A 22,531-nucleotide genomic window follows, 5' to 3' on the forward strand; every position below is an offset into this window, starting at 1 on the left:
CCAGGTTTTTTTATGGAGCCTGTTTTTGCCTGTTTGGCAGAACCAGCATTGTTGTGACCTTGGCGGGACAGTGGGTTGTGGTAATGTGTCCCACACTGCCAAGTGTGAGAGTCTAGGCCTGCCTAAACTGCATGGGGCGGCTTACGCAAACGACCCCCCCACACACACACACACCAGGCTGGGGTTGGGTGGGGGGAGGTGACATGAGGGCTCTGTTGTTCTGGGCCAACTGCTTCAGATAGGAATAGATGGAGACAGAGAGACAAAAGGAGAGTGGGAAAGACACCACAGCCCTCAAGTTTCCTCTAATACCATCGAGACTGACCTGAACCTAGGTCACACACATGACAAAGCGGGCACCCTATCCAGTGAACTCTCTCGCTGACCCTCTGTGTGTGTGTGTGTGTGTGTGTGTGTGTGTGTGTGATCTGTGGGGCTCCATGACTGGACTATAGATCCACTGTTCCTGGCAGTTATTTTTTTCTTTTTTCTTTTTACCTGATAGGACAAGGGAAACTAGGGTGGGGGGGTAGAGAGGGAGCGAAAAAAGAGACACCTGCAGTCCTGCTTCACTGCTTATTTAGCTTCCCCCCTGCAGGTGGGGTCTGGGGGCTTGAACCGATGTATGGTAAACCAACCCGTGGTAATGTGTGCACTCAAGCAGATGCTCCACCGCTTAGCCCTCCAGGTGTTCTTAAAGGACCCACCTTCATCAGTCCTGTTCCAGAGAGGAGAAGATCAAGTCTGAGGCCGGGGAGCTGGCCAAAGACTAGGCAAAGGATGCCAGGATTGGGCGGGGACAGGAAACAGGGCTGGAGCAGCTGCCTCTGGAAGTAGCCAAGATGTCTCTCTCTGCAGTAGGGGTGGGAGGAGGATTGGGTGACAGTCCCCTAACCCAAGCCGGAACTAACACTCCTGCCCCTCATGCAACCTGGCCTGCCCCTCTTCAAGCCGCCAGTGCTCAGCATAACCCTGAGCAGCAAACGAGGGAATGGCAGGGGCTCTGCTGGTCGTCCTGCTCCTCTTGCAACTCCTGGGTATGGATGGAGGTTAGGGAAGGTGGTCTGACACATGCACAGAGATACTCATGTAAAGGGGCAGGACAGAGACAGAGATGGAGAAATTTGAGACCCAGGTGCAATGTGTTTGGCTCAGGAGAGGGAGAGAGGAGAGAGAGAGAGAGAGAGAGAGAGAGAGAGAGAGAGAGAGAGGAAGACAGCAGAGTTAGATCCAGAAGAGGCAGAGGGGTGAGACTCCCCTCCTGTTCGCTTCCAGTGACCTTGCTGCCTGACCCCAACTCTCAGGCAGAGGTGAGGGGAACAAAGAGGAATTACGTCTTTACCACCATCTCTTCGACAACTATGACCCGGGATGCCGGCCAGTGAGCGAGCCTGAGGACACTGTTGTCATCAACCTCAAGGTTACCCTGACCAACCTCATCTCACTGGTAAGTAAACCCTGCCCTAGCCTTTGCCCCAAACCCCATCGCTGAGTTTAACAACCCCCTACTTTTATTGAAACTGCCATCCTAAAATTCACTTTTGGTGCTGAAGTCATCCATATATATATCTCCATATCCTAAATCTATCATCCTCAGAACGAGAAGGAGGAGACTCTGACCACCAGTGTCTGGATTGGAATTGTAAGTCAAGTCTTGGGCACAGTGTGAGTTCTTGCCCAAGGGACACCTTTCTCTCCCTCTTTTATTATTATTTTTAAAAATTTATTTCCTTTTGTTATCCTTGCTGTTTTATTGTTGTAGTTATTATTGTTGTTGTTATTGATGTTGTTGTTGGATAGGACAGAGAGAAATGGAGAGAGGAGGGGAAGACAGAGAGGGGGAGAGAAAGATAGACACCTGCAGACCTGCTTCACCACTTGTGAAGTGACTCTCCTGCAGGTGGGGAGCTGGGGGCTCAAACTGGGATCCTTATGCCAGTCCTTGTGCTTTGCACCACTTGTGCTTAACCTGCTGCGTTACCGCCTGACTCCCTCTTTTAATTATTTTTATTACTGGATAGAGACAGAAATTGAGAGGGGAGGGGATGATAGGGACAGACACCTACAGCTTTGTTTCACTACTCATGAAACTTTCCCCCTGCAGGTGGAGACCAGGGGTTTGAACCTGGGTCCTTGTGCACTGTAATGTGTGCACTTAGGCTGGTGTGCCACCACTTGGCCCCTAGGACCCCTTATGTCCCAACTATTTCTTTCTTTTTAAAATTTTTTATTATTTATTTTCCCTTTTGTTGCCTTCACTTTTTTATTATTAAAATTTTATTTATTTATTTTCCCTTTTGTTGCCCTTGTTTAACATTGTTGTGGTTATTGATGTTGTTGTTGGATAGGAAAGAGAGAAATGGAGAGAGGAGGGGAAGACAGAGAGGGGGAGAGAAAGATAGACACCTGAAGACCTGCCCACTTGTGAAGCGACTCCCTTGTAGGGGGGGAGCCAGGGGCTTGAACCAGTATCCTTACTCGGGTCCTTGAGCTTTGTGCCACGTGCAATTAACCTGCTGCGCCACCGCCCGACTCCCTTGCCCTTGTTTTTTTAATTGTTGTTGTAGTTATTGTTGTCGTTGTTGGATAGGACACAGAGAAATAGAGAGAAGAAGGGAAGACAGAGAGGGAGAAAGAGAGACACCTGCACCCTGCTTCACTACCTGTGAAGCGACTCCCCTGCAGGTGGGGAGCCGGGGCTCGAACCGGGATCCTTATGCCAGTCCTTGTGCTTTGCCTCAGGTTCGCTTAACCCACTGCACTACTGCCTGACCCCCTTTCTTTTTTTTTTTTTTTTAAATTTTTTATTTAAGAAAGGATTAGTGAACAAAAGCATAAGGTAGGAGGGGTACAACTCCACACAATTCCCACCACCCAATCCCCATAACCCACCCTCTCCCATGATAGCCTTCCCATTCTCTAGCCCTCTGGGAGCATGGACCCAGGGTCGTTGAGGGTTGCAGAAGGTAGAGGGTCTGGCTTCTGTAATTGCTTCCCCGCTGAACATGGGCGTTGACAGGTCGGTCCATACTCCCAGTCTGCCTCTCTCTTTCCCTAGTAAGGTGTGTCTCTGGGGAAGCTGAGCTCCAGGACACATTGGTGGGGTCTTCAATCCAGGGAAGCCTAGCCAGCATCCTGGTGGCATCTGGAACCTGGTGATTGAAAAGAGAGTTAACATACAAAGCCAAACAATTTGTTGAGCAATCATGGATCCCAAGTTTGGAATAGTGGAGAGGAAGTGTTAGGGAGGTACTCACTGCAAACTCTAGTGTAATCCTGCTTTCAGGTATATTATTTTGCAGTAGTTTATGGATACGTGTGCATATACGCTCTCTCTCACAGAAACTGGTGTATGTCTAGGTTATGGGACTTTGTTAGAAAGTGAACTACCTGAGATGAAATTAGAGTGTACTATAAAAGGAAAGGTCTCACCCGAGTAATGAAGCTGAAGGGTTGTCATTCCACACGTGAAGTCTCTGGATACACTCTGAGGTGAAGCATGTTGAGATGGCAATCGTTGCTTTGGTTAGGTTGTGATCGGCGGATGCAATATTATTTGGTATGGATTGGGAGATGCATACGGGAAAGTGAGCCCTATCCAAGGGTGCCAGGACTGGGGGAAGTAGGGGCTCTATAGTGAAGATGTGAGGTTCCTGCTGTCTTAGGGTTCAAAAAGACAATCAATAGTTAATATTATCATCACATTATTTGTTAATTGGGTTAACTTTGAAAAGTCCCTTTGTTATGGTTTGCTGTACAGTACCCAGTATCTTGTGTATAGCTGTGCTATTGGAAGCTTCTAATCTACTTGGTCTAAGCTTTTGAGAGAGTCCGCATATCAAATACGTAGCCTATCTATTAAAAAGATTCAGTTTGTCTTTTGAGAACCTTTGAGACATACAATTGATTTCCCCCTCTCATATTAATTAACTACTGATTTATATGTCTACATTTTGCTAGGAGTGTACATAAACACCATTCCCATCACCAAAGGACCGTGACCCATCCCTCCCGCCCACTCCCACCCCCCACTGGCCCAGGAAGCTACATGTCTACCCCTCACCACTGGGTTTTTACTTTGGTGCCCTACTTACAATTTGATCAGGTCCTGCTTTTAGTTTCCCTTTCAGATCTTCTAAGTCAGCTTCTGTTGATGAGTGGGATCATCCCATACTCATCTTTAACTTTCTGACTTAGTTCACTTAACATAATTCCTTCTAGCTCTGTCCAAGATGGGTCAGAGAAGGTGGGTTCATTGTTCTTGATAGCTGCATAGTACTGACCCCCTTTCTTTCTTTTTTTTTTTTTGCCCCCAGGGTTATTGCCGGGGCTCGGTGCCTGTGCCACAAATCCACCGCTCCTGGAGACCATTTCTTTCCCTTTTACTGCCCTTGTTGTTCCATCATTGTTGTGGTTATTATTATTATTGTTGCTGTTGCTGTCATTGGATAGGACAGAGAGAAATGGAGAGAGGAGGGGAAGACAGAGAGGGGGAGAGAAAGATAGACACCCGCAGACCTGCTTCACTGCTTGTGAAGGGACTCCCCTGCAGGTGGGGAGCCGGGGGCTCAGACCCCTATTTATTTCTTTTTATTTTGACCAGACTACTGCTCAGCTGTGATTTCCTTGGACCTATGGTGCCTCAGGCAGGAGAGTCTGCTGTGTAAACCACTGTGCTATTTCCTTGGCCACCTAAGTTACTTTTAAAATATTTATTCATTTACCAGTGAGAAAGAGCTGGTACATCATTTTAGCACGTGATGCCAGCAGTTGAGCTCTGGACCTCATGCTTATAGATCCAGAGCTGTAGTCACTGCACCACTTTCAAGGCTGTACAGAATATTTTCTTACAGATTTATGCTTCTCTACTTATTTTTGACGTATATTTGACTCAGTTTCAAGCCCTATTCTTTGTGTACTGGGGGACACTTTGGTCTGTGCTGTCTTTCCCTGTCTGTCTCTGTTTTAAAAAAAAAGTCAGCCTGGAGCAGTGAGGCAATGACAAAAATAAACATTTACAAAAGCTTTTTTTTTTTTTTTTTTTTTTTGTTCTAACTGAGCACTCTCAGCTCTGGTTTATAGTGGAATTGTGGATCACTCGATCCTGGGACCTCCATGCTCAGACATGAGAAGTCTTCTTTGCACAAGCACTATGCAGTCTCCCTGGCCTGCTTTCTTCCCCTTCCTTTCTGCCATTAGAGAGGGGCTTGGTGCCTGTACAATTCCACTGCTCTTGGCAATCAGTCAGTTTTTCTCTACTTTTGACAGAGGATGAGGGGAGAGGCAGAGAGAAGAGTACACCTGTAGTACTCTCTCACTGGTAAAGCTTCCTTCCTGCAGGTAGACTGGGTGTTTGAACTTGGGTCACTGGGTTTGGGAATGTGTGGGCCCAATGTGCCACCAGCGGGCCCCAATTTATTTATTTTTTTTATGAGTGAGCGAGCCAGAGTGCCACTCAGTTCTGGTTTATGTTGGTGCTGAGACAGAAGACAGGACCTGAAGGAACTTCAGGTGTACGCATCGTGTGCTCTGCCGTGTTGAGCTATGTCCCGGCTGGCCCTTTTCTCAAGCTTTTCTTGGGGCACCAGGAGGGAGGTGTAGGACACTCATAGTTTATCCCCCGCCTTTCAGGACTGGCAGGACTACAGACTCAACTACAGCAAAGACAACTTTGGGGGCATAGGGACTCTGCGGGTCCCTGCAGAACTCGTATGGCTACCGGAGATTGTGCTGGAAAACAAGTGAGGACAGGGCCGATGGCAAGCCAAAGGGAAACTGAGGCCTGGGAAGCCGGGTTGGTCCTGGCTGGGCAGGGCGCTGCTTGCAGGGCGAGGGCCGCAGGGGCCTGTCCCTGAACTCGCTTTCCCCGAGCCCACAGTATAGACGGCCAGTTCGGGGTGGCCTACGACGCCAATGTGCTGATCTATGAAGGCGGCTACGTGAGCTGGCTGCCTCCCGCCATCTACCGGAGCACCTGCGCCGTGGAGGTCACCTACTTCCCCTTCGACTGGCAGAACTGCTCACTCGTTTTCCGGTGGGAAAAGCTGTTCAGACTTCCGGGTGGCTGCTGGATGGTGGGGGCAGGGGTGGGGCCAGAAGGGGGGAAGGGACTTGAATCCAGAGCTAGAGGTGGGGCCGGTTGTGGGCTGGGACGGGAGTGATGGGAACCGTTTAGACAGTGGAGGTGCAAACAGGTGTGGAGGTGCCGCTTGGGAAACGGGGTGGAGCGTAAAGCCCCCAGATCCAGGCTTTCGGGACCCAGACTGGGGCAGGCCTGGGTCCAAGCTTCTCGGGTGGGGGGCCTGGGCCCTGGCCCCGCAGCTCTCAGACATACTCGGCCGAAGAGGTGGAGTTCATCTTTGCAGTGGACAATAATGGCGACACCATCAGCAAACTGGATATCGACACCGAGGCCTACACTGGTGAGGCCCTCTCGTCCTCCAAAAACCCACTTTACAATTTTTAAAAAAATGTTATTTGTTGGATGGAGACACAGAGAAATTGAGAGAGGAGATAGGCAGAGAGAGAAAGACACCCGCAGCTTGCTTCACCGCTCATGCAGGTGGGGGACCAGGAGCTTGAACCTGGGTCCACCACACGCATTGCAATGTGTGTACTTAACCAGGTGCCCCAATGCCCGGCTTCAGAAAACCCACTTTTAGACGAGGTGCGTGGAGCAAGCTCACACTAACGATATGAAGGAGTTGCTTTGGGCACAGTCACGAGGCTGCCTGAATAGCCCTCACCTGACAGCTCACGGCCTGACTCCGACCCACACGGCTGCATCTCTCCTGATCCGCCTGTCCCCCTGCAGAGAACGGAGAGTGGGCCATCGACTACTGCCCGGGGGTGATCCACCGCCATGATGGCCCCGGGGGCATTGACGTCATCTACACGCTCATCATCCGCCGGAAGCCGCTCTTCTACATCATCAACATCATCGTGCCCTGCGTGCTCATCTCCGGCCTGGTGCTGCTCGCCTATTTCCTGCCGGCGCAGGGTGAGCAGCCTCTTCCCACCGTCTAGGCTCGCTCCTGGGGTGTGTCTGGGGAGGGGGCGCTGCTCTCACCGGGCGCTTTCTGCAGCCGGCGGCCAGAAATGCACCGTGTCCATCAACGTGCTGCTCGCCCAGACCGTCTTCTTGTTCCTCATCGCCCAGAAAATCCCAGAGACGTCGCTGAGCGTGCCGCTGCTAGGCAGGTGAGGGCGGGGCCGGGGGCGGGGCTAGACGGCCAGGGCGGGGCCAAGGCCAGACTGGGCCGGGGGCGGGGCCCGGCCGCACAGGGGCGGGGCTAGACGGCCGGGGCGGGGCGGGGCTAAGGCCAGACTCTGGGGCCCTTTTTGCTTGGACGAGACGTCCCCTCCTGGGCTTTGAAGGCGAAGTGAGACGAGCAGGATACTATGTTTCCTGATCTCCTTTCTCACTGCTGCTGGACGCCACCTTGAGGTCTTCTGAGTATCTCTGTCGGGGATGGGTCTGCTCAGTGTCTCCCTGGCCCCGCCGCCTATGACCCCCATCTCGTCCCCCATCCTGAGCTCCCGGCTCCCCGTGAAGTCCAGCTGATGTGCTGGGTGTCTAAGGTGTCCACACAGGCACAGCCCTGGGCCCTGGAGGAGGAGCCCCCACCGCAGCGGCAGTCCAGGCTTCCCGAGCAGCGCTTTAGCCGGGTTCCCGGTGGCCGGGGCTGGGTCCGGGCTTTCCTCGCTGGCGTCTAGCTGCTGCAGCCACAGGGCGGAGATCTGCAGCGGGGGGTACGGGGATCAGCGCCCCCAATGCTCGCCCCCCTTCCCTGCCCCTCCCAGCCTCCCAGCGCCCCACCTCTAGCAAGGGGGGGCCGAGGTTCAGGAGGCAGCGGCCTCCCTCAACACCTGCCCCAGCGGCAGACCCACAGCAGGGCGTCCAGGGAGCTGGGGGTCCCCTTCATAGCTGCCGTCAAGGCAGGAGGGGCAAGGCCGTGGCCGCTGGCGGGGGGTGGCTCTGAGGTCGAGCAGGGCTCTGGGGGCGCGGGGTCCGTGACGTCACGCGGCGGGGGCTTCCCAGGTTCCTCATCTTCGTCATGGTGGTGGCCACGCTGATCGTCATGAACTGCGTCATCGTGCTCAACGTGTCCCTGCGGACGCCCACGACGCACGTCGTGTCGCCGCGGCTACGTCATGTAAGCGCTGGGCGGGGCCCCGGGCGGGGGGCGGGGCCTCGAGCTAACCAGGTCCCGCCCCCAGGTCTTACTGGAGCTGCTGCCCCGCCTTCTGGGCTCGAGGGCGCCCCCCGATCACCCCCAGGCCGCCTCGCCCCCCAGACGGGCGTCTTCCGTGGGGATCCTGCTCCGTGCGGAGGAGCTGATACTGAAAAAGCCGCGGAGCGAGCTCGTGTTTGAGGGACAAAGGCACCGGCACGGGGCGTGGACGGGTGAGCGGGGCGGGCGGGGGCGGGGCGGCAGCGGCGGCGGGCGGAGCCTGAGGTCTGAGGCCCCGCCCCCCGCCAGCTGCCCTCTGCCAGAGCCTGGGCGCCGCGGCCCCCGAGATCCGCTGCTGTGTGGACGCTGTGAACTTCGTGGCCGACAGCACGCGAGACCAGGAGGCCACGGGCGAGGTGGGGCAGGCAGGCGGCGGGGCGGGCGGTGCACACAGGAGCCCCCCACCCCCCAGTCTTGACAGCAGGCACTGTGCCCGCCGCTCCCCAGGAAGTGTCCGACTGGGTGCGCATGGGGAAGGCCCTTGACAACGTCTGCTTCTGGGCAGCCCTGGTGCTCTTCAGTGTGGGCTCCACCCTCATTTTCCTCGGGGGCTACTTCAATCAAGTGCCCGAGCTGCCCTACCCGCCGTGTATGTAGACCAGAGCCCCCGGCAGTGCTGACTACGCAACTTTCCTACCCAACTCCAGGAGGAAATCGATTTTGAAAGGCTGCTGCCACTGCTGTGATGGATGATCCTTTCCCACTGTCAATAACACCTGCATTAAAAAAAAAATCCCCGGGGGTAGCGCAGCGGGTTAAGCGCAGGTGGCGCGAAACGCAGTGACCGGAGTAAGGATCCCGGTTTGAGCCCCCGGCTCCCCACCTGCAGGGGAGTCGCGTCACAGGCGGTGAAGCAGGTCTGCAGGTGTCTTTCTCTCCCGTCTTTCCCGTCCTCTCTCGATGATTCTCTTTGTCCTATCCAACAATAGCAAAAATAATAAGGCTAATAAAAAAAAAAAAAGGGAAAATATGGCCTCCTGGAGCAGTGGATTCGTGGTGCAGGGACCGAGTCCCAGCGATAACCCTGGAGGCAAAAAAAAAAAAAAAAATCCCCCAGGGGGCCAGGCACATACATCTGGTTAACCACACATGCTACTACTAAACCTTAGCGCAAGGACCCGGGTTCAAGCCCCTACTCCCCACCTGCGAGGTGTGTGTGTGTGTGTGTGTGTGTGTGTGTGTGTGTGTGTGCCGGTTCAGAAACAGTGAAGCAGTTCTACAGGTGTCTTGTCTTTCTACTCGTCCTCTCTCAATTTCACTCTTTCCTATAAAATAAAATGGGGAAAATGGCCACCAGGAGCAGTGGATTCTGCTGGCACTGAGCCCCAGTGATAACCCTTGAGGAGCTGTGTGTGCACGTCTGAGAGTCTAGTGCTTTAGCCACTGAGCCACCTCCCGGACCACTGTGTGTGCACGTTTGTGAAGGTCTGGCTCCCTCCATCCCGGGATCAGTGGGAGGGGACAGATGGCTTAGGAAGGTTTGGGGGACCAATCTTTCAGAAAGTTGGAACCATGTTGATTCAGCCTTGCTGACCTCACAGTTTTTCTCAGCTTCAGCCCCTGTGAGCTGCTCAAAGATCAGAAGCTTTAACCACTTGCTGGCCAAAGAGGAGAGCCGCACCCTGTTTGCTGGATGTACAATTGGGAGGCTGGAGTCAGAAGCTAGGTCTCTCTGGCCCAAGCCCTGCTGGAGGGGGCAAGGACTATATGTGTTCTCCGCAGGCCCACAGCTATATATTTTTTAAATTTACTTATTGGATAGAGACAACCAGAGGAAAGGGGAAGGAAGACAGGGAGGGAGAGAGAGAGAGAGAGACACCTGCATCACTGCTTCACCACTTGCAAAGGTTCCCCTTGCAGGTAGGAACTAGGGGGCTGAAACCCAGGTCCTTGCACATGGTAACATGAACACTCAACCAGGTGCACCACCACCTGGCTCCGCTTTTCTTTTTCTTTTTAACTTTTTAAAAAATATTTATTGGGGGTCGGGCAGTGGCACAGTGGGTTAAGCGCATGTGGCGCAAAGCGCAAGGACCAGCGTAAGGATCCCGGTTCAAGCCCCAGGCTCTCCACCTACAGGGGAGTCGCTTCACAGGTGGTGAAGCAGGTCTGCAGGTGTCTATCTTTCTCTCCCCGTCTTCCCCTCCTCTCTCCATTTCTCTCTGTCCTATCCAACAATGAACAACATCAACAACGGCAATAATAACTACAACGAGGCTACAACATCAAGGGCAACAAAAAAAAGGGGGGGAAATGGCCTCCAGGAGCAGTAGATTCATGGTGCAGGCACCGAGCCCAGCAATAACCCTGGAGGAAAAAAAATTATTTATTCCCTTTTGTTGCCCTTGTTTTATTATTATAGTTATTGTTGTTGTTGTTAATTGATGTTGGGTAGGACATAGAGAAATGGAGAGAGGAGGGGAAGACAGAGAGGGGGAGAGAAATATAAGACACCTGCAGACCTGCTTCACCGCCTGTGAAGTGACTCCCCTGTAGGTGGGGAGCTGGGGACTCGAACCGGGATCCTTGCGCCGGTCCTTGCACTTTGCACCATGTGCACTTAACCCGCTGCGCTTCCGCCCGACCACACATAATTATTTTTATTTTTTATATTTATTTATTTTCCCTTTTGCTGCCCTTGTTATTGTTGTTGTAGTTATTATTGTTGTCATCGTTAGATAGGACAGAGAGAAATGGAAAGAGGAGGGGAAGACAGAGAGGGGGAGAGAAAGACAGACACCTGCAGACCTGCTTCACCACCTGTGAAGCGACTCCCCTGCAGGTGGGGAGCCGGGGGCTTGAACCAGGATCCTTACACTTGTCCATTAACGCTTTGCGCCACATGTGCTTAACCCGCTACGCTACCGCCCGACTCCCAGCCCCGTTTTTCTAAAGTTCTATTATACTGATTACATATGAGAGAGTTTCATATGAGGCACACAAAGAAGCCAAAGCACCACTCCAGCACATGCGTACTGGGGATCAAACCTGGCATCTGGGCATGTGCGTTCAGCACTCTACCAGCTGAGCCATCTTCCCAGCCACAAGCCCATGGTGTCTTGTTGGTTGTTTCTCTTCATCAGAGCACTGTCAGCTCTAATTTATGGTGGTGCCAGGGATTGAACCAGAGACATCAGAGCCTCAGGCATGAATGTCTGTTGCACAGACCACTGCTGTCTCCCTGACTCTGTGGTCCACAGTTACAAGGCTGTGGATGTCCTGGTCCGCAGTCATTTCCTCTGGGATCTCTTGAACCAGCACTGCCTACCGCCAAGACACACTGTCGATTCTACCCCACACAGCCCATTAGCTGAGTGCCATGTACTCATCAGCCTAGAATGTGGCATCTTGAAGAGACAGAATAAAATTGGGCCTGAAATGGTGTGAGCTGGTTGAACTGTCTTTATTAACAAACTGGGATATCCAAGGCCACTACATTGAGGAGGGTGGGGCAGGGAGGGGATGGGGCTGGCTACTTGCTGCCCACACTATATACAGATGCAAGCAGGGGGCGTGGAGGGCGAGAGCTCCCTACTCCCTCCTTCCACCAGGGAAGAACAGAGGCTAGAAGAAATAGGAGTTGAAAAAGGGAAAATGTTTTGGCTGGCGGGGTCCCCCCCTCCATTCCCTGGGGTTTTGGGGAGGGGAATCATTAAAGTGCTTTCAGAAAATAAGGAAATGGTCCCTGCCCCTAGAGTGTGGCTGGTGACCCCCCTAAAACCTAGGGCCCAGTGACCCCCCCCAGGGTCTGGTACATTCAAGGGGGGAGCCGGCTCCCCTGACGTGCAAATAAAGGGGCCCAGGGCCCTGCCAGTCAGCAGCAGTAGGGGATGGGGTCCGAGCCCAAACACTCCCCTCTTTTAAGTGGAGAAAAGGGAGGTGGGGCTAGGCCCATCCAATTCCTGGCATGGGGAAGCAGTGCCTCTCCCCAGAAGTTGGGACAGACACAGTTTTGGGGGAGAGAACATGTTGAGGGTGGGGTGGGATGGGGGAGAAGAGGATGGTCACGTGATCACAAAAGCATCAGGGGGTCAGAGGTCACGTTCCCAGCAGGCTCCAGTGAATCAAACCAGTAAAAGCAAAAGCCCAGGGAGGGGGAATAAGGGCAGCCTGGGAAATCTGGCTTCAGGGGCGAGCTGGGCCCAGGTGGGAGAGCCTCAGCCCAGGGCCCTGTCACCAGTTCATGATGCAGTTACGGTTCAGAGTCATGAAGTAAACTTGGCTGCTGCCCCCAGAGCGGACCGAGGCAAAAAACACCTGGAGGACAGAAGACGACATCATCAAGGCGTGAGGGGCTGGGGGCAGAGGGAGGAGGAAGAGGCGTGGGGGAGCTGGGTAGCAGTACACACGGGAGAGCACATGTTAACCATGTCCAAGTACTTGGGTTCAAGACTCAGGTCCCCACCTGCAGGGGCAAGCTTCATGAGCAGTGAAGCAGTGCTGTAGGTCGGTCTCTCTCTCTCTTTTTGCTCTCAGTTTCTATATCCAAAAATTAAAAATGAATACAAAAAAAAAAAAAAACGAGGTATAGGGAAAAACTGAAGAAACTATCTCTTAGAGTGACCCCTATCTACTCCAAAAGGCAAGGGTGTCTGGGGGGAGAAGGGGACTGGCTGGCCTCTGAAGGGTCTGAAGAACTCTCAGAAACTGAAGGTGACTGAATGTTTGGCTCCTGGGAGGCCCCACCCCAACTGCCCTGCAGAAAGATTCTACAGCTGTTTCCTCCCCCAGCCCTGTCCAGGGGCCCCGGCCCTTGCCAGAGGGAAAGGGCCCCCTACCTTGTCATTCCGCTCACACAGGAACTTGAGCCTCTGGGCTCGTTTGTGCATGAAGACCCCGTCCAGGTGGCCCGTCTCCACGGAGCGGATCTCAATGGCTTTCTCGCCCCAGCCCATGATTTGGTTGGAGCAGATGTAGGCTGGGAAGAAGGCAGTTGATGGGCAGTAAGTCTTCTCGCATCACCAGTAAGGCTGTTGGCTCCCCCACCCTCCTGAGCCTTGCGGAGGCAGGCGGCTTGGGCTGGGCACCTCACTCACCCACAGAGGTGGGCATCTCTCCCCACTGCAGCACCACATCCTTAATGATCCGCCCATACGTGTTGACGTAGACGCCCTCATCCTCATAGCATAGCAGCATCTCCATACCATCGGTGTTGGGGAGGAAGATGATGGCATGGGGTGTTATCTGGCTCTGGATCTGCGGAGAAGGCAGCTTGGACTCCCAGTGTCTGGGGCCCAGGCGGCCATCCCACTCTGCCCGCGTCCCGGCCTGTGCTCACGTGCACAGGGATGTAGATGTCATAGCTGTTCCCCGAGTCGACATCCACAGCATGGAAGCCTGCGCTGGAGCCGTAGATGACCTTGAGCCGCTGTCCCTCCTCCACTGTCAGGTCGACCAGCAGAGGGCGGTGAGGGAGGTCGGCGAAGGACTGGAGGAGAGGAGGGCTCAGTGGACCCAGGCGGGAGAGCCAGACAGATGTGGGGACGGCACTGGGGGCTGAGACTGAGTTTACCTTGAAGGCCATGAACTTGTGGTAGGGTTTGGGGGCCCAGGCATACACCTCCACGGAGTTCTTCAGGGCGATAACCAGGAACTTGATGCGTTCATACTTCACTGAGCACAGAAAAGCGGGGGGGGGGGGGATTTCTTTTCTCGGTTGCTAGCCACCTTCTAGCTACCCATCACTGCACCCCCAACCTAGCCCCGAGTCTCTGGTTTTGACCTTTCTTTTTTTCTGTTCATTTACTATACATTTTGGATAGAGGCAGAAATTGGGGGGGGGGAAGGCAGAAAGGAGATAGACACTGCAGCACTGCTTCACTGATCATGAAGTTTGCCCCCTGTAGGCGGGGACCAGGGGCTTGAACTGAGGTCCTTGCGCATTGTAACATGTGCCCGCTATCCGGAGCACCACCGCTGGCCCCTGAGGCTTTCTTTCATTCAGCCCAATGGCTACCCTGCCAACCCCACTCCACTCTTCTCATAACAAACGTGCCCTGGTCACTCCACTGTGGCCTCCTCACCAACACGGTAGTGTCCGCAGCCCTCCATGTCCCCCACAGTCGTCCAGCCCTGCTTCTTCTCCACTTCTGGGTCATTGTGCAGAATCTTGTTCCGGAGCCAGGACAGGTAATACACCCGCAGTTTATTCCTTTTCCCTGAAAAGCAGACACGAGGACACACCCCCTTCCTCACTGAAGGTCTAGCCCCCCCCCATCCTTTAGCTTTGTTTTTATGTTTTTATTATCTTTGTTTATTGGATAGAGACAGTCAGAAATCAAGAGGGAAGGGAGGGATAGAGAGGGTGAGAGACAGAGAGACACCTGCAGCCCTGCTTCACCATTTGTGAAGCTTTCCCCCTACAAGTGGGGACCGGGGGTTCAAACCTGGGTCCTTGTGCACTGTAACATGTGCACTCAATCAGGTGCGCCACCACCCGGCCCCCATCCTTTATCTGTGTGCCATGGGAGGTGAGAGGGTGTAACGCCCACTCTGGCTCCTCAACCAAGTCGCCCTCTTCCCTGGCTAGTGATGGTGACTGGAGCACGGATTGAAGCCCCTCTGCTGTCTGGCCCCTGTGCGGGGGCCCTGTGCACCGCACCTGAGATAGTGATGAGCAAGTTGAGTCCCTCCAGTACATCCATTTGCTGGAAGCGTCGGCGCCCAATGAGTCCATACACCTTGCCCTGGCCACTTCGGTCCAGCAGCATCAGCCCATTCTCCGTGCCCACCAGCAGGTTGACCCCTGCGAGAGGAGCCCTTGGGCAGATGAGAGGCAGAGCCAGGTGCACCCGACAGGAGCACCGCGGACTCTCCCCCCTTTCCTGGCTGGCCGCTTACCCCAAAGGGCCGCGCAGAGAATCTCGGAATTGAATCGCTTCTTGTACTTGCGAATCTCGGGGGTCTCGCTGTGGGCCCGGGTGTTGGTGGGGTTCACGTTGACCACAGAGCCTTTCTTCACATCGTACTGCAGCTGGTCAAGCCGACTACCGTCTCCACTCACAAGAGCTGCCAGGAGGAGCGGAAAAGGGGGTGTGAGCTGGGCCCTACTGCCTGCCTCTACACCACGCCCCGAGCTGCGGCTGTGGCTCCTTAGAACAGTCAGAGGGAAAGGGAAGGGCGGTGATGCACCTGGTTGAATGCATGCCACAACGACCCGGGTTCAACCCCCAGACGTCTTTCTCCCTATGTCCCCCTTCCTTCTCAATGTCTTTCTTTCTTTTCCAATGTTGTTTGATTCTGTATATTTTCTTTCTTTTCTTCTTATTCTTTTTTTTTTTTGTAAGATTTTACTTATTTATGGGAAAGATAGGGGGAGAGAGAAAGAACCAGACATCACTCTGGTACATGTGCTGGCAGGGATCAAACTCAAGACTTCATGCTTGACAGTCTAATGCTTTATCCACTGCGCCACCTCCTGGACCACACCTTCTCAATTTCCGTTTCTATCCAAAATAAAATTAGAAACTTAAAGGAAAGAAGAAGAAAAAAAGACAAGAAAGAAAGAAAGAAAGAAAGAAAGAAAGAAAGAAAGAAAGAAAGAAAGAGAAAAACTCCTGAATGGAAAGCTTTCACTCTCCAGAACGAAGAGATGAAACACAGCCAAGGGGCCTGGCTTGAATCCTAGTTCTGTCACCAGGTTACTCACCCTTAGTACCTTGGGACACAGGACCCTCAGAAGTCCTTGCTTACTAGGGCAGGGGCTCAGCCCACAGGAGGGAGCTTTGACAGGACGCACTGGCTGAGCCCCACAGTAACCTCTCCAGATGTACCAGCAGGTCTGCCCTCCCGTCCTCACCTGTGATGGGAATGGTGTCCCCACTGCCTCCTGGCTGGTAGATCCCAAGGTCCACGAACATCGTGAACGAGCTCTTGCCAGGGGCTTTGACTAGCCCACGAGACTGGTACTACGGGGATGGGAGAAGTCAACAGGTTCAAGGCCTGCTTGTAGCCTCCCCCATACAATCCTCAGCCCCCTCCCCCGCCCCCCCACCTGGCCAACTACCTCTCAGGAGCTCTGCCTGTCCCTCACAGACCCCCCCTCCTGTGCTCCTTGGACCCCTGCCCACTGCCTCCTACCTGCCTCCATCCACTTACGTCACTGCCCCCGTCCTTTGCAGGTGGGCTTTGGCCTTTGCTGCTCTCAGTGGGCGAGTGGCTGGGCTGCACCACGTCCGGCAGGTTTGTGTAACCGTTGCTGTCGGTGTGGAGCAGGTTGCGCTCCTCTTCTGGAGTCTAAAGGGAGGGGGAGGTGCCAGTGCTGGGCCAGGTGGGTACACAGCAGGCAGTGGGGAAGGGTGTGGGCACTCACGCGCTGGACCACCATGGTGCCGCCCCCGTACGGAGTCTGGGAGCCAGCTATCTCTTCCACATCATGGACCACCATGGTGCTGACGCTGTCTGTGTCCCCGTCACTGCTGTGGGAGACAAGGAGATCGTTACCCCCACCCCCCAGGTCTTGCTGGCTACTTGAAGGAGCTTTGAGAATGGGAGGACCAAGGCTGTCAGCCTCTGCTCAGGACATATGCAGCAGCCCTCACTAAGCAGTTTTTTTTTTTTCTTTTTCAGAGACAGAGAGTAAAAAAGAGACCACAGCACCAAAGCTTTCTTCAATGCACTGGGGGCCAGGCTTGAACTTGGGTCTCTCATATGGCAAGTAGTATACTATCCAAGTGAGCTATTTTGTTGTCCTTCTGGGCAGTTTTTTTGTCTGTGGAATTGGGGCCTCCTTATACGTGTGTGGTCCCCTTTCTCTGGCCCACTTCATTTTTTAATGCCACCAGCAGGGTTATCACTGGGCTTGGTGTGGGCACTGTGAATCCACTGCTCCCAATAGCCATTCCCCCACCCTTTTTTTCTTTTTCTATTTTTTTTTTTTTGTTAGGACAAAGAGAAATTGAGATGGGAGAGGGAGATAAAGGCGGAGAGACAAAGAGACACCTGCAGATCTGCTCCACCACTCATGAAATATCCCCCCTGCAGATGAGGAGTGGGGGACTCAAACCTGAGACCTTGAGCTTGGTAAAGTGTGTGCTCAACTGGGTGTGCCACTGCCCAGTCCCCTTACCCACTCCCCCTACCCGCTATGTTTTTAATTCAGATACAGAGGGGCTCAAGCTTGCTCCACTGCCGCCGCATGCCACGTGGGCATGCAGGCACCCTACCCAGGAGCTAGTTCTTTGACCCATCAAGCAGCTTTTGCTCAATATGGGGTGGTTTTTAAAAAAAATTATTTATTCCCTGTTGTTGCCCTTGTTGTTTTATTGTTGTAGTTGTTGTTATTGATGCCGTTGTTGTTGGATAGGCCAGAGAGAAATAGAGGAGGGGAAGACAGAAGGGGAGAGAAAGACAGACACCTGCAGACCTGCTTCAACGCTTGTGAAGCGACTCCCCTGCAGGTGGGGAGCGGGGGTGGGGCTCGAACTGGGATCCTTATGCCAGTCCTTGTGCTTTGCGCCACCTGTGCTTAACCTGCTGAGCTACCGCCCGACTCCCAGTGTGGGGTGTTTTATGCTGGTCATAGAGAGGAACTAAAAAAGACCCAGTCCCCCCCCCCACTAACAGGACAGTAGGTGAGAAGTGTTCTTTAGAGAAAGGGGGAACAAGCAGGGTGAGGATCCAGCTTTAGGAAACTGGAGGACTTGCCCCAAGGCTCCGCTCCACTCCTCCTTCCTCCCAAAGTGCCCCCATACCGGGCCCCAGGGGTGTCTCTGCTGCCCTCTGATGGCTCGCCATTGCTTTCCTCCTCCTCATCCTCGCTGCTCTCCACCTCCTCACTGGATGAAGAGTAGTCCATGGCCTTCTTGGGAGGCCGGGGGGCCTCGTCCAGAGTGCGCTCCTTCAGCAACACGAAATCCTACCGGGGAGGAACCGAATGAGGGAGGGATGGGGGTGGCACAGGGATGGCAGCGGAGAAAGGCAGGGGAACTGAGGGACTCCCACAAAGAGACCCGTAGGCACTAACCTCACCGATTGCTCGCTTATAGCTCTGGGAGGAGCCACAGGGGAAGGAAAGCGGCCAGAGGGAGGCGGGAGAGAGGTGATGGGAGGTTAGTGACTGAGAAGTGCCAGCTGGTGTCCCGAAGCCCTTCCTCTCACACAGATTAATGAAAGCCCCAGCCCTGATATCCAGCTTCCTGCCCGAGGCTGCACACATCCTGCCCGGCAGCCCCCAGTGCCCAGAGAAGGCAGGGCCACGGCTGCCCTCTGACTTACTGCGGGCCGGCCTGGCCGTGAGCGGTGATCGTCAGGCTTGGCTTTGTTTCCAGGGGAGAGCACTGGGGAGCTGTCCAGTTTGGAGGTGGCTGGTGTGGTTGGGGGGGGGGGGGGCGTCAGTCACTAACACCGCACGGGGAACGACCTCAAGCCCAGACCCTGAGCCAGAGGGGTCAGCACTATTTATACCCAGAGACCCCATCCGGTGAAAGCTGCCAATGACAGTGGGTCCGTCCTGACCCAGACCATCCAGACCCTAAAGCAGCCGCCCCGCACCAGCTCACTCACCTCCTACTCGGTTTCTCTCTAGCGAGCCAGCCTGAGGGAGGTGGCCGTGAGAGGCTGGGAGGACGCTATCGGAGCGCTCCCAGCCAGGGTCACTCCTCCTGAGGTCGGGGTTACTGTGGGAGGGGCAGAGGCAGGGGGCAGGGTCAGAGAGTCGGGGTACTCCCCTCCCTGGGGTGTTGAGCTGTACCATGGAGGGAGGGAGCCATCACCAGGAGGAAGCAGGTGACGGAAGTGAGGGTGGAAGTGAGTGGAGGGGCAACTCCATTACCTACAGGCGTTGGGCGGGCCAGGGGGCTGAGCGGGGGGCCCTGGAGGCTTGGGGGTGCCCCGCTCTGCCCGCCTTTGCAGGTAGATTTGCCAGGCGGAGTTGCTGCGAGGTCTGTGGAGGGAGCACAGGATGCCCGGGGCGGGGGCGGGGAGGGGCTGAGGTGACTGGGTTGGGGCTTGCCCACCCCTAAGCGGGTAACCTGGCAAACTCCCCTGTCTCCCCTGCTCTTCCCTAGGCTGCTGCCCAGCTCCACCTAGGGGTTACCTGGCGCGGACAGCTTGTGCTGGCCGGGCTCCTCCAGCCCCGCTGGTGTTAAGGGCAGTGGCAATAGATGAGGTCCTCTGAGGCACCTGAGGAGAGAAGGGGAGTTGACATGCCCGCTGGCACTACACTGCGGGCCCCACCATGAACCCTCACAGCATGCTGCCGGGTGTTCCTCTGTCACCGAGAAGCAAACTCCAAAAAGTCAAGGAGCCTAACAATGAATTTGTCCCAGACCATGAAGCTGGGATTCTAACTTTTTTTTTAAATATATATTTTATTTATTTATTTTCCCTTTTGTTGCCCTTGTTTTTTATTGTTGTTATTGATTATGTCGTCATTGTTGCATAGGACAGAGAGAAATGGAGAGAGGAGGGGAAGACAGAGAGGGGGAGAGAAAGACAGACACCTGCTGACCTGCTTCACCGCCTGTGAAGCGACTCCCCTGCAGGTGGAGAGCCGGGGGCTTGAACCGGGATCCTTAAGCCGGTCCTTGTGCTTTGTGCCATGTGTGCTCAATCTGTTGTGCTACCGCCCGACTCCCGGATTCTAACTTTTGAAGTCCTTCTCTGTGTTCCCCAAAGACCTAGGCGTTTTTCTGTCTTTACATTCACCACTGGGGCCGCTGGTTAACACTGTGAGGTAGAACCGGGGCGGGGTCTCCCTCTTCCCTTCCATCCTATCACCCGCCCAGCATCCCCATCCTGCCTGCTGCCTCTTGTTGCCACCTCTACCACTTGTCTGCTCATTTCTGGTCTTGAGGGACATCCTTACCTTGGGGGGGGCCTCATTATCTGGCCGGACCCAGGCTGGGGGATTCGGGCTGGGGCCAGGCCCTTCAGAGGTGGGGTCTGAGTTCTGGCGGATGACGGCTCCTCTGGTGCTGGGTGTGGTGGTGGGCGTGGGGACGGCAGGGTCAGGGTCGTGAGAGGCTGGGAAGGCAGCCAGGTTTCGGGTGGGCTGGTCCTGCAGGGACTGGGATCGGGGTACAGGCGCTGCATATGGCTTCAGTGGGACCCGGTGTGCCACCAGGCTCTGCAGGGAGAGACCAGGGAGGGTGGGCTGCCCGCTCGGTGGCTCATCCCCACCTATGGGCTGGGAGGCGGAAGGGGCCAGTACAACCTCTGGCTTCCAATTTATCCAGTGAGGCAAAGAGGCTCTTGGAGCCCAACAACAGGTAAGAAAGACACAGGAATGGACACACAGTAGCAAGTAGTGACCGTCTCTGCCCCCTGGCTGAGCGAGTGAGCGAGGGTCTATAAGCACACAGGATACACCTACGTCGAGTGGGACTCCTTGTGTCTGTGTGTTTAGACAGGAAGGGAGGGAGGGAGGGAGGGGAAGAGACTCACCTTGTGTGGTCCCTCCTGGGGTTCAACCGGCCTCTGCATAGGAGGAGTTTGTGAAAGGGGTCCTGGGGGCCCAGGGGAGGCCTGGGGGGTGGGGGGGTCAGGCCCTGCGCTGTTTGGCTTGGTCTTGGCCAAAGGAGAGTTCTGTTGCTTGTTCATCCTTGTTCTCTCTTCAACCTGTGGTGGAAAAGGGAGCCAAACGGCCAGTCCTCACTTCCCTGTTCTCATCTCGTCGCAAACGGCCCAGTGGCTCTTCAGCCTGTCCGCATGCGCCCTTGCCTCCTCCCCAGTGCTGTCTGCCACCGTAGAATGGCTGCTTGGAGCCATCAGGCCTCAGGCACTGACACCAAGAGAATGGAGGGTTCGGTGGCAAAGGAGGCGTTGGTACCTCTCGAGCCCAGGCTGGCTTGTCGGCAGGGTTAATGCCCCGACCGTAGTGATAGAGAGGCTTCCTGTCTCCGGGCAGAATTTGCTGCTGCTGCTGTTGCTGCTGCTGCTGCTGCTTCTGAAGCTGCTGCTGCTGCTGCTGCTGCTGCTGCTGCAGGGACTTGAGGTAGGCGTGCTCCTGCTGCAGCTGCCTCTGCAGGCGCTCGGACTGCCGCTGCTCCTCCAGCTGCTTCCGCTTATATTCCTGGGTCCAAGGGGAGGGAGAGGGGCCTCAGCAAGTGTGGCCCTGGAAGAGAGCGGGCTCGCTTTCTCTTTCCTCCAACTGCCTAGAGAGGAGGCATCTCCCCCTGGTGCTTGGGTGGCCCTTCCCCTGAAGTGTTCCCATCCCGCTCCAGCGGAGAAGCTCTGAGTTCTCGTCTTCCCAGAGGAAGCTGGGGGACCCCGTTACCAGCAGCAGGGCCTGTTCCTGGAGCAGCTGTTGCTGAAGGATCTCGAGCTGTCGCTGCTCCTCCTCTAGCCTGTGACGGATATATTCCTGGGGGGCGGGCGGGGGGGTGCAAAGGGCAGGGAGAGAGGCAGAGGGGGGCGGCGGCGGCGGCGGCGTTGGAGGAGGAGAAAGGGATCAGTGGGGTGAGGATGAGGAGGAGAGCAGGGAAGCGTAACAGAGAGAATGGGAATGAGCCCGGCAGAGGACACAGGGAATGAGGAAAGTCAGGGTGACGGCCAACCCATGAGGGCAGGTGCCGGCGGGTCGTCAGGAATGGCAAAGATGGGAATGAGGGCACAGAGACAGGAGGAGGACAGGGATCCAGGGTTGGGGGTTAAAGGGAGGGAGAAAACAGAGAGAAAGAGTGAAGCTGGAAAGGATAGGAGGAGTCTAGGGGTCGGGGAAAGAGGGGAAAGGGCATTAGGGAGCAGGGGAGGCAGGCAGCAGGAGCAGGAGGGAGGCCAGGGGAGGGAAGGGGTGTAGGGGGTGTGCGTGGGGGCCTGTACCTGCTCGCGCTCTGCCTGCCGCCTCTCCTCCTCCCGGCGCAGGGCCTGCATGTCCTCCAGCCGCCTCTGCTGCTCCTTCTCCTGTAGCTTCCGCTGCTCCCGCTCCCGCCGCTGTTGCTGTGGGTCAAGAGGGGTGGTTCCAGGACAGCATGGGACACTCAAGTCACCAGAGCCCAGCAGGGTGGGCCATTCAAGTCCGGGTACCTCTTGGAAAGGTGGTCCCTACGGGGCAGTGCGGATTTCCTCCTCACTTGGGACGGGGGTGAGAGAGAAGGGCTTGGACCTGCCGCTACCCATGGCCCTCCCCTGCATGGTGCGCGGCCTGGAGAAACTGTATAAGGCACTTGAGGGCTGAGAGGCTGACTGCTGCCCAGGGAGTGGACCTGACTGATTAACGCTTTCTCCTGTCCACTGCCCCACGAAACGAATGAGCAAAAGCAGGAGCCAGTAGCAAACATATTCCATGCCTCTAATCATCAAAGCAGCCTCTGCCTAAGGTTCAATTAGAGGGATGCTGTCATAGGCTCTAGCCACAA

At 55.1% G+C, this 22,531-nt stretch overlaps 2 protein-coding genes across 17 annotated transcripts in view; one reads left to right on the forward strand and one right to left on the reverse strand.

The window, feature by feature from the left end:
• Positions 1 to 267: 267 nt before the first annotated feature.
• Positions 268 to 10,447, forward strand: CHRNE (cholinergic receptor nicotinic epsilon subunit). Of its 4 annotated transcripts, XM_060204245.1 has the most exons (12): positions 872 to 1,037; positions 1,305 to 1,447; positions 1,598 to 1,642; positions 5,632 to 5,741; positions 5,879 to 6,034; positions 6,322 to 6,422; positions 6,815 to 7,000; positions 7,086 to 7,200; positions 8,042 to 8,156; positions 8,221 to 8,407; positions 8,484 to 8,590; positions 8,682 to 10,447. In XM_060204245.1, exons 1-12 carry the CDS (start codon positions 992 to 994, stop codon positions 8,829 to 8,831), a joined length of 1,461 nt encoding a protein of 486 aa, XP_060060228.1. In that variant the 5' UTR covers positions 872 to 991; the 3' UTR covers positions 8,832 to 10,447. The 4 variants fall into 4 exon arrangements, with proteins under 4 accessions (XP_060060231.1, XP_060060230.1, XP_060060229.1 ...); XM_060204248.1 differs by lacking the exon at positions 8,484 to 8,590 and having other exon boundaries at positions 268 to 1,037; positions 8,298 to 8,407; positions 8,682 to 8,821; XM_060204247.1 differs by lacking the exon at positions 8,682 to 10,447 and having other exon boundaries at positions 277 to 1,037; positions 8,298 to 8,407.
• A 1,171-nt stretch (positions 10,448 to 11,618) lies between these two features.
• Positions 11,619 to 22,531, reverse strand: part of MINK1 (misshapen like kinase 1) — a 67,827-nt gene continuing 56,914 nt past the window's right edge. The window contains exons 13-34 of one of the 13 annotated variants that reach the window (XM_060204224.1): positions 21,996 to 22,112; positions 21,451 to 21,537; positions 21,004 to 21,246; positions 20,619 to 20,792; positions 20,041 to 20,301; positions 19,270 to 19,355; positions 19,006 to 19,116; positions 18,738 to 18,850; positions 18,450 to 18,538; positions 18,199 to 18,222; positions 17,927 to 18,090; positions 16,546 to 16,648; positions 16,332 to 16,469; positions 16,033 to 16,141; positions 15,075 to 15,242; positions 14,836 to 14,979; positions 14,258 to 14,392; positions 13,747 to 13,847; positions 13,513 to 13,662; positions 13,271 to 13,430; positions 13,013 to 13,152; positions 11,619 to 12,491 (exon numbers count right to left, since the gene is read on the reverse strand). In XM_060204224.1, coding sequence (XP_060060207.1) covers positions 12,408 to 12,491; positions 13,013 to 13,152; positions 13,271 to 13,430; positions 13,513 to 13,662; positions 13,747 to 13,847; positions 14,258 to 14,392; positions 14,836 to 14,979; positions 15,075 to 15,242; positions 16,033 to 16,141; positions 16,332 to 16,469; positions 16,546 to 16,648; positions 17,927 to 18,090; positions 18,199 to 18,222; positions 18,450 to 18,538; positions 18,738 to 18,850; positions 19,006 to 19,116; positions 19,270 to 19,355; positions 20,041 to 20,301; positions 20,619 to 20,792; positions 21,004 to 21,246; positions 21,451 to 21,537; positions 21,996 to 22,112 — 2,901 coding nt within the window. In that variant the 3' untranslated portion in view covers positions 11,619 to 12,407. Of the gene's footprint in view, positions 12,492 to 13,012; positions 13,153 to 13,270; positions 13,431 to 13,512; positions 13,663 to 13,746; positions 13,848 to 14,257; positions 14,393 to 14,835; positions 14,980 to 15,074; positions 15,243 to 16,032; positions 16,142 to 16,331; positions 16,470 to 16,545; positions 16,652 to 17,926; positions 18,091 to 18,198; positions 18,223 to 18,449; positions 18,539 to 18,737; positions 18,851 to 19,005; positions 19,117 to 19,269; positions 19,356 to 20,040; positions 20,302 to 20,618; positions 20,793 to 21,003; positions 21,247 to 21,450; positions 21,538 to 21,995; positions 22,113 to 22,531 lie in introns of all 13 variants that reach the window. The other 12 variants (XM_060204226.1, XM_060204223.1, XM_060204229.1 and 9 more) reach the window with 12 other exon arrangements.

Source organism: Erinaceus europaeus, chromosome 12 (genome assembly GCF_950295315.1).
Source record: "Erinaceus europaeus chromosome 12, mEriEur2.1, whole genome shotgun sequence".
Classification (NCBI taxonomy): domain Eukaryota; kingdom Metazoa; phylum Chordata; class Mammalia; order Eulipotyphla; family Erinaceidae; genus Erinaceus; species Erinaceus europaeus.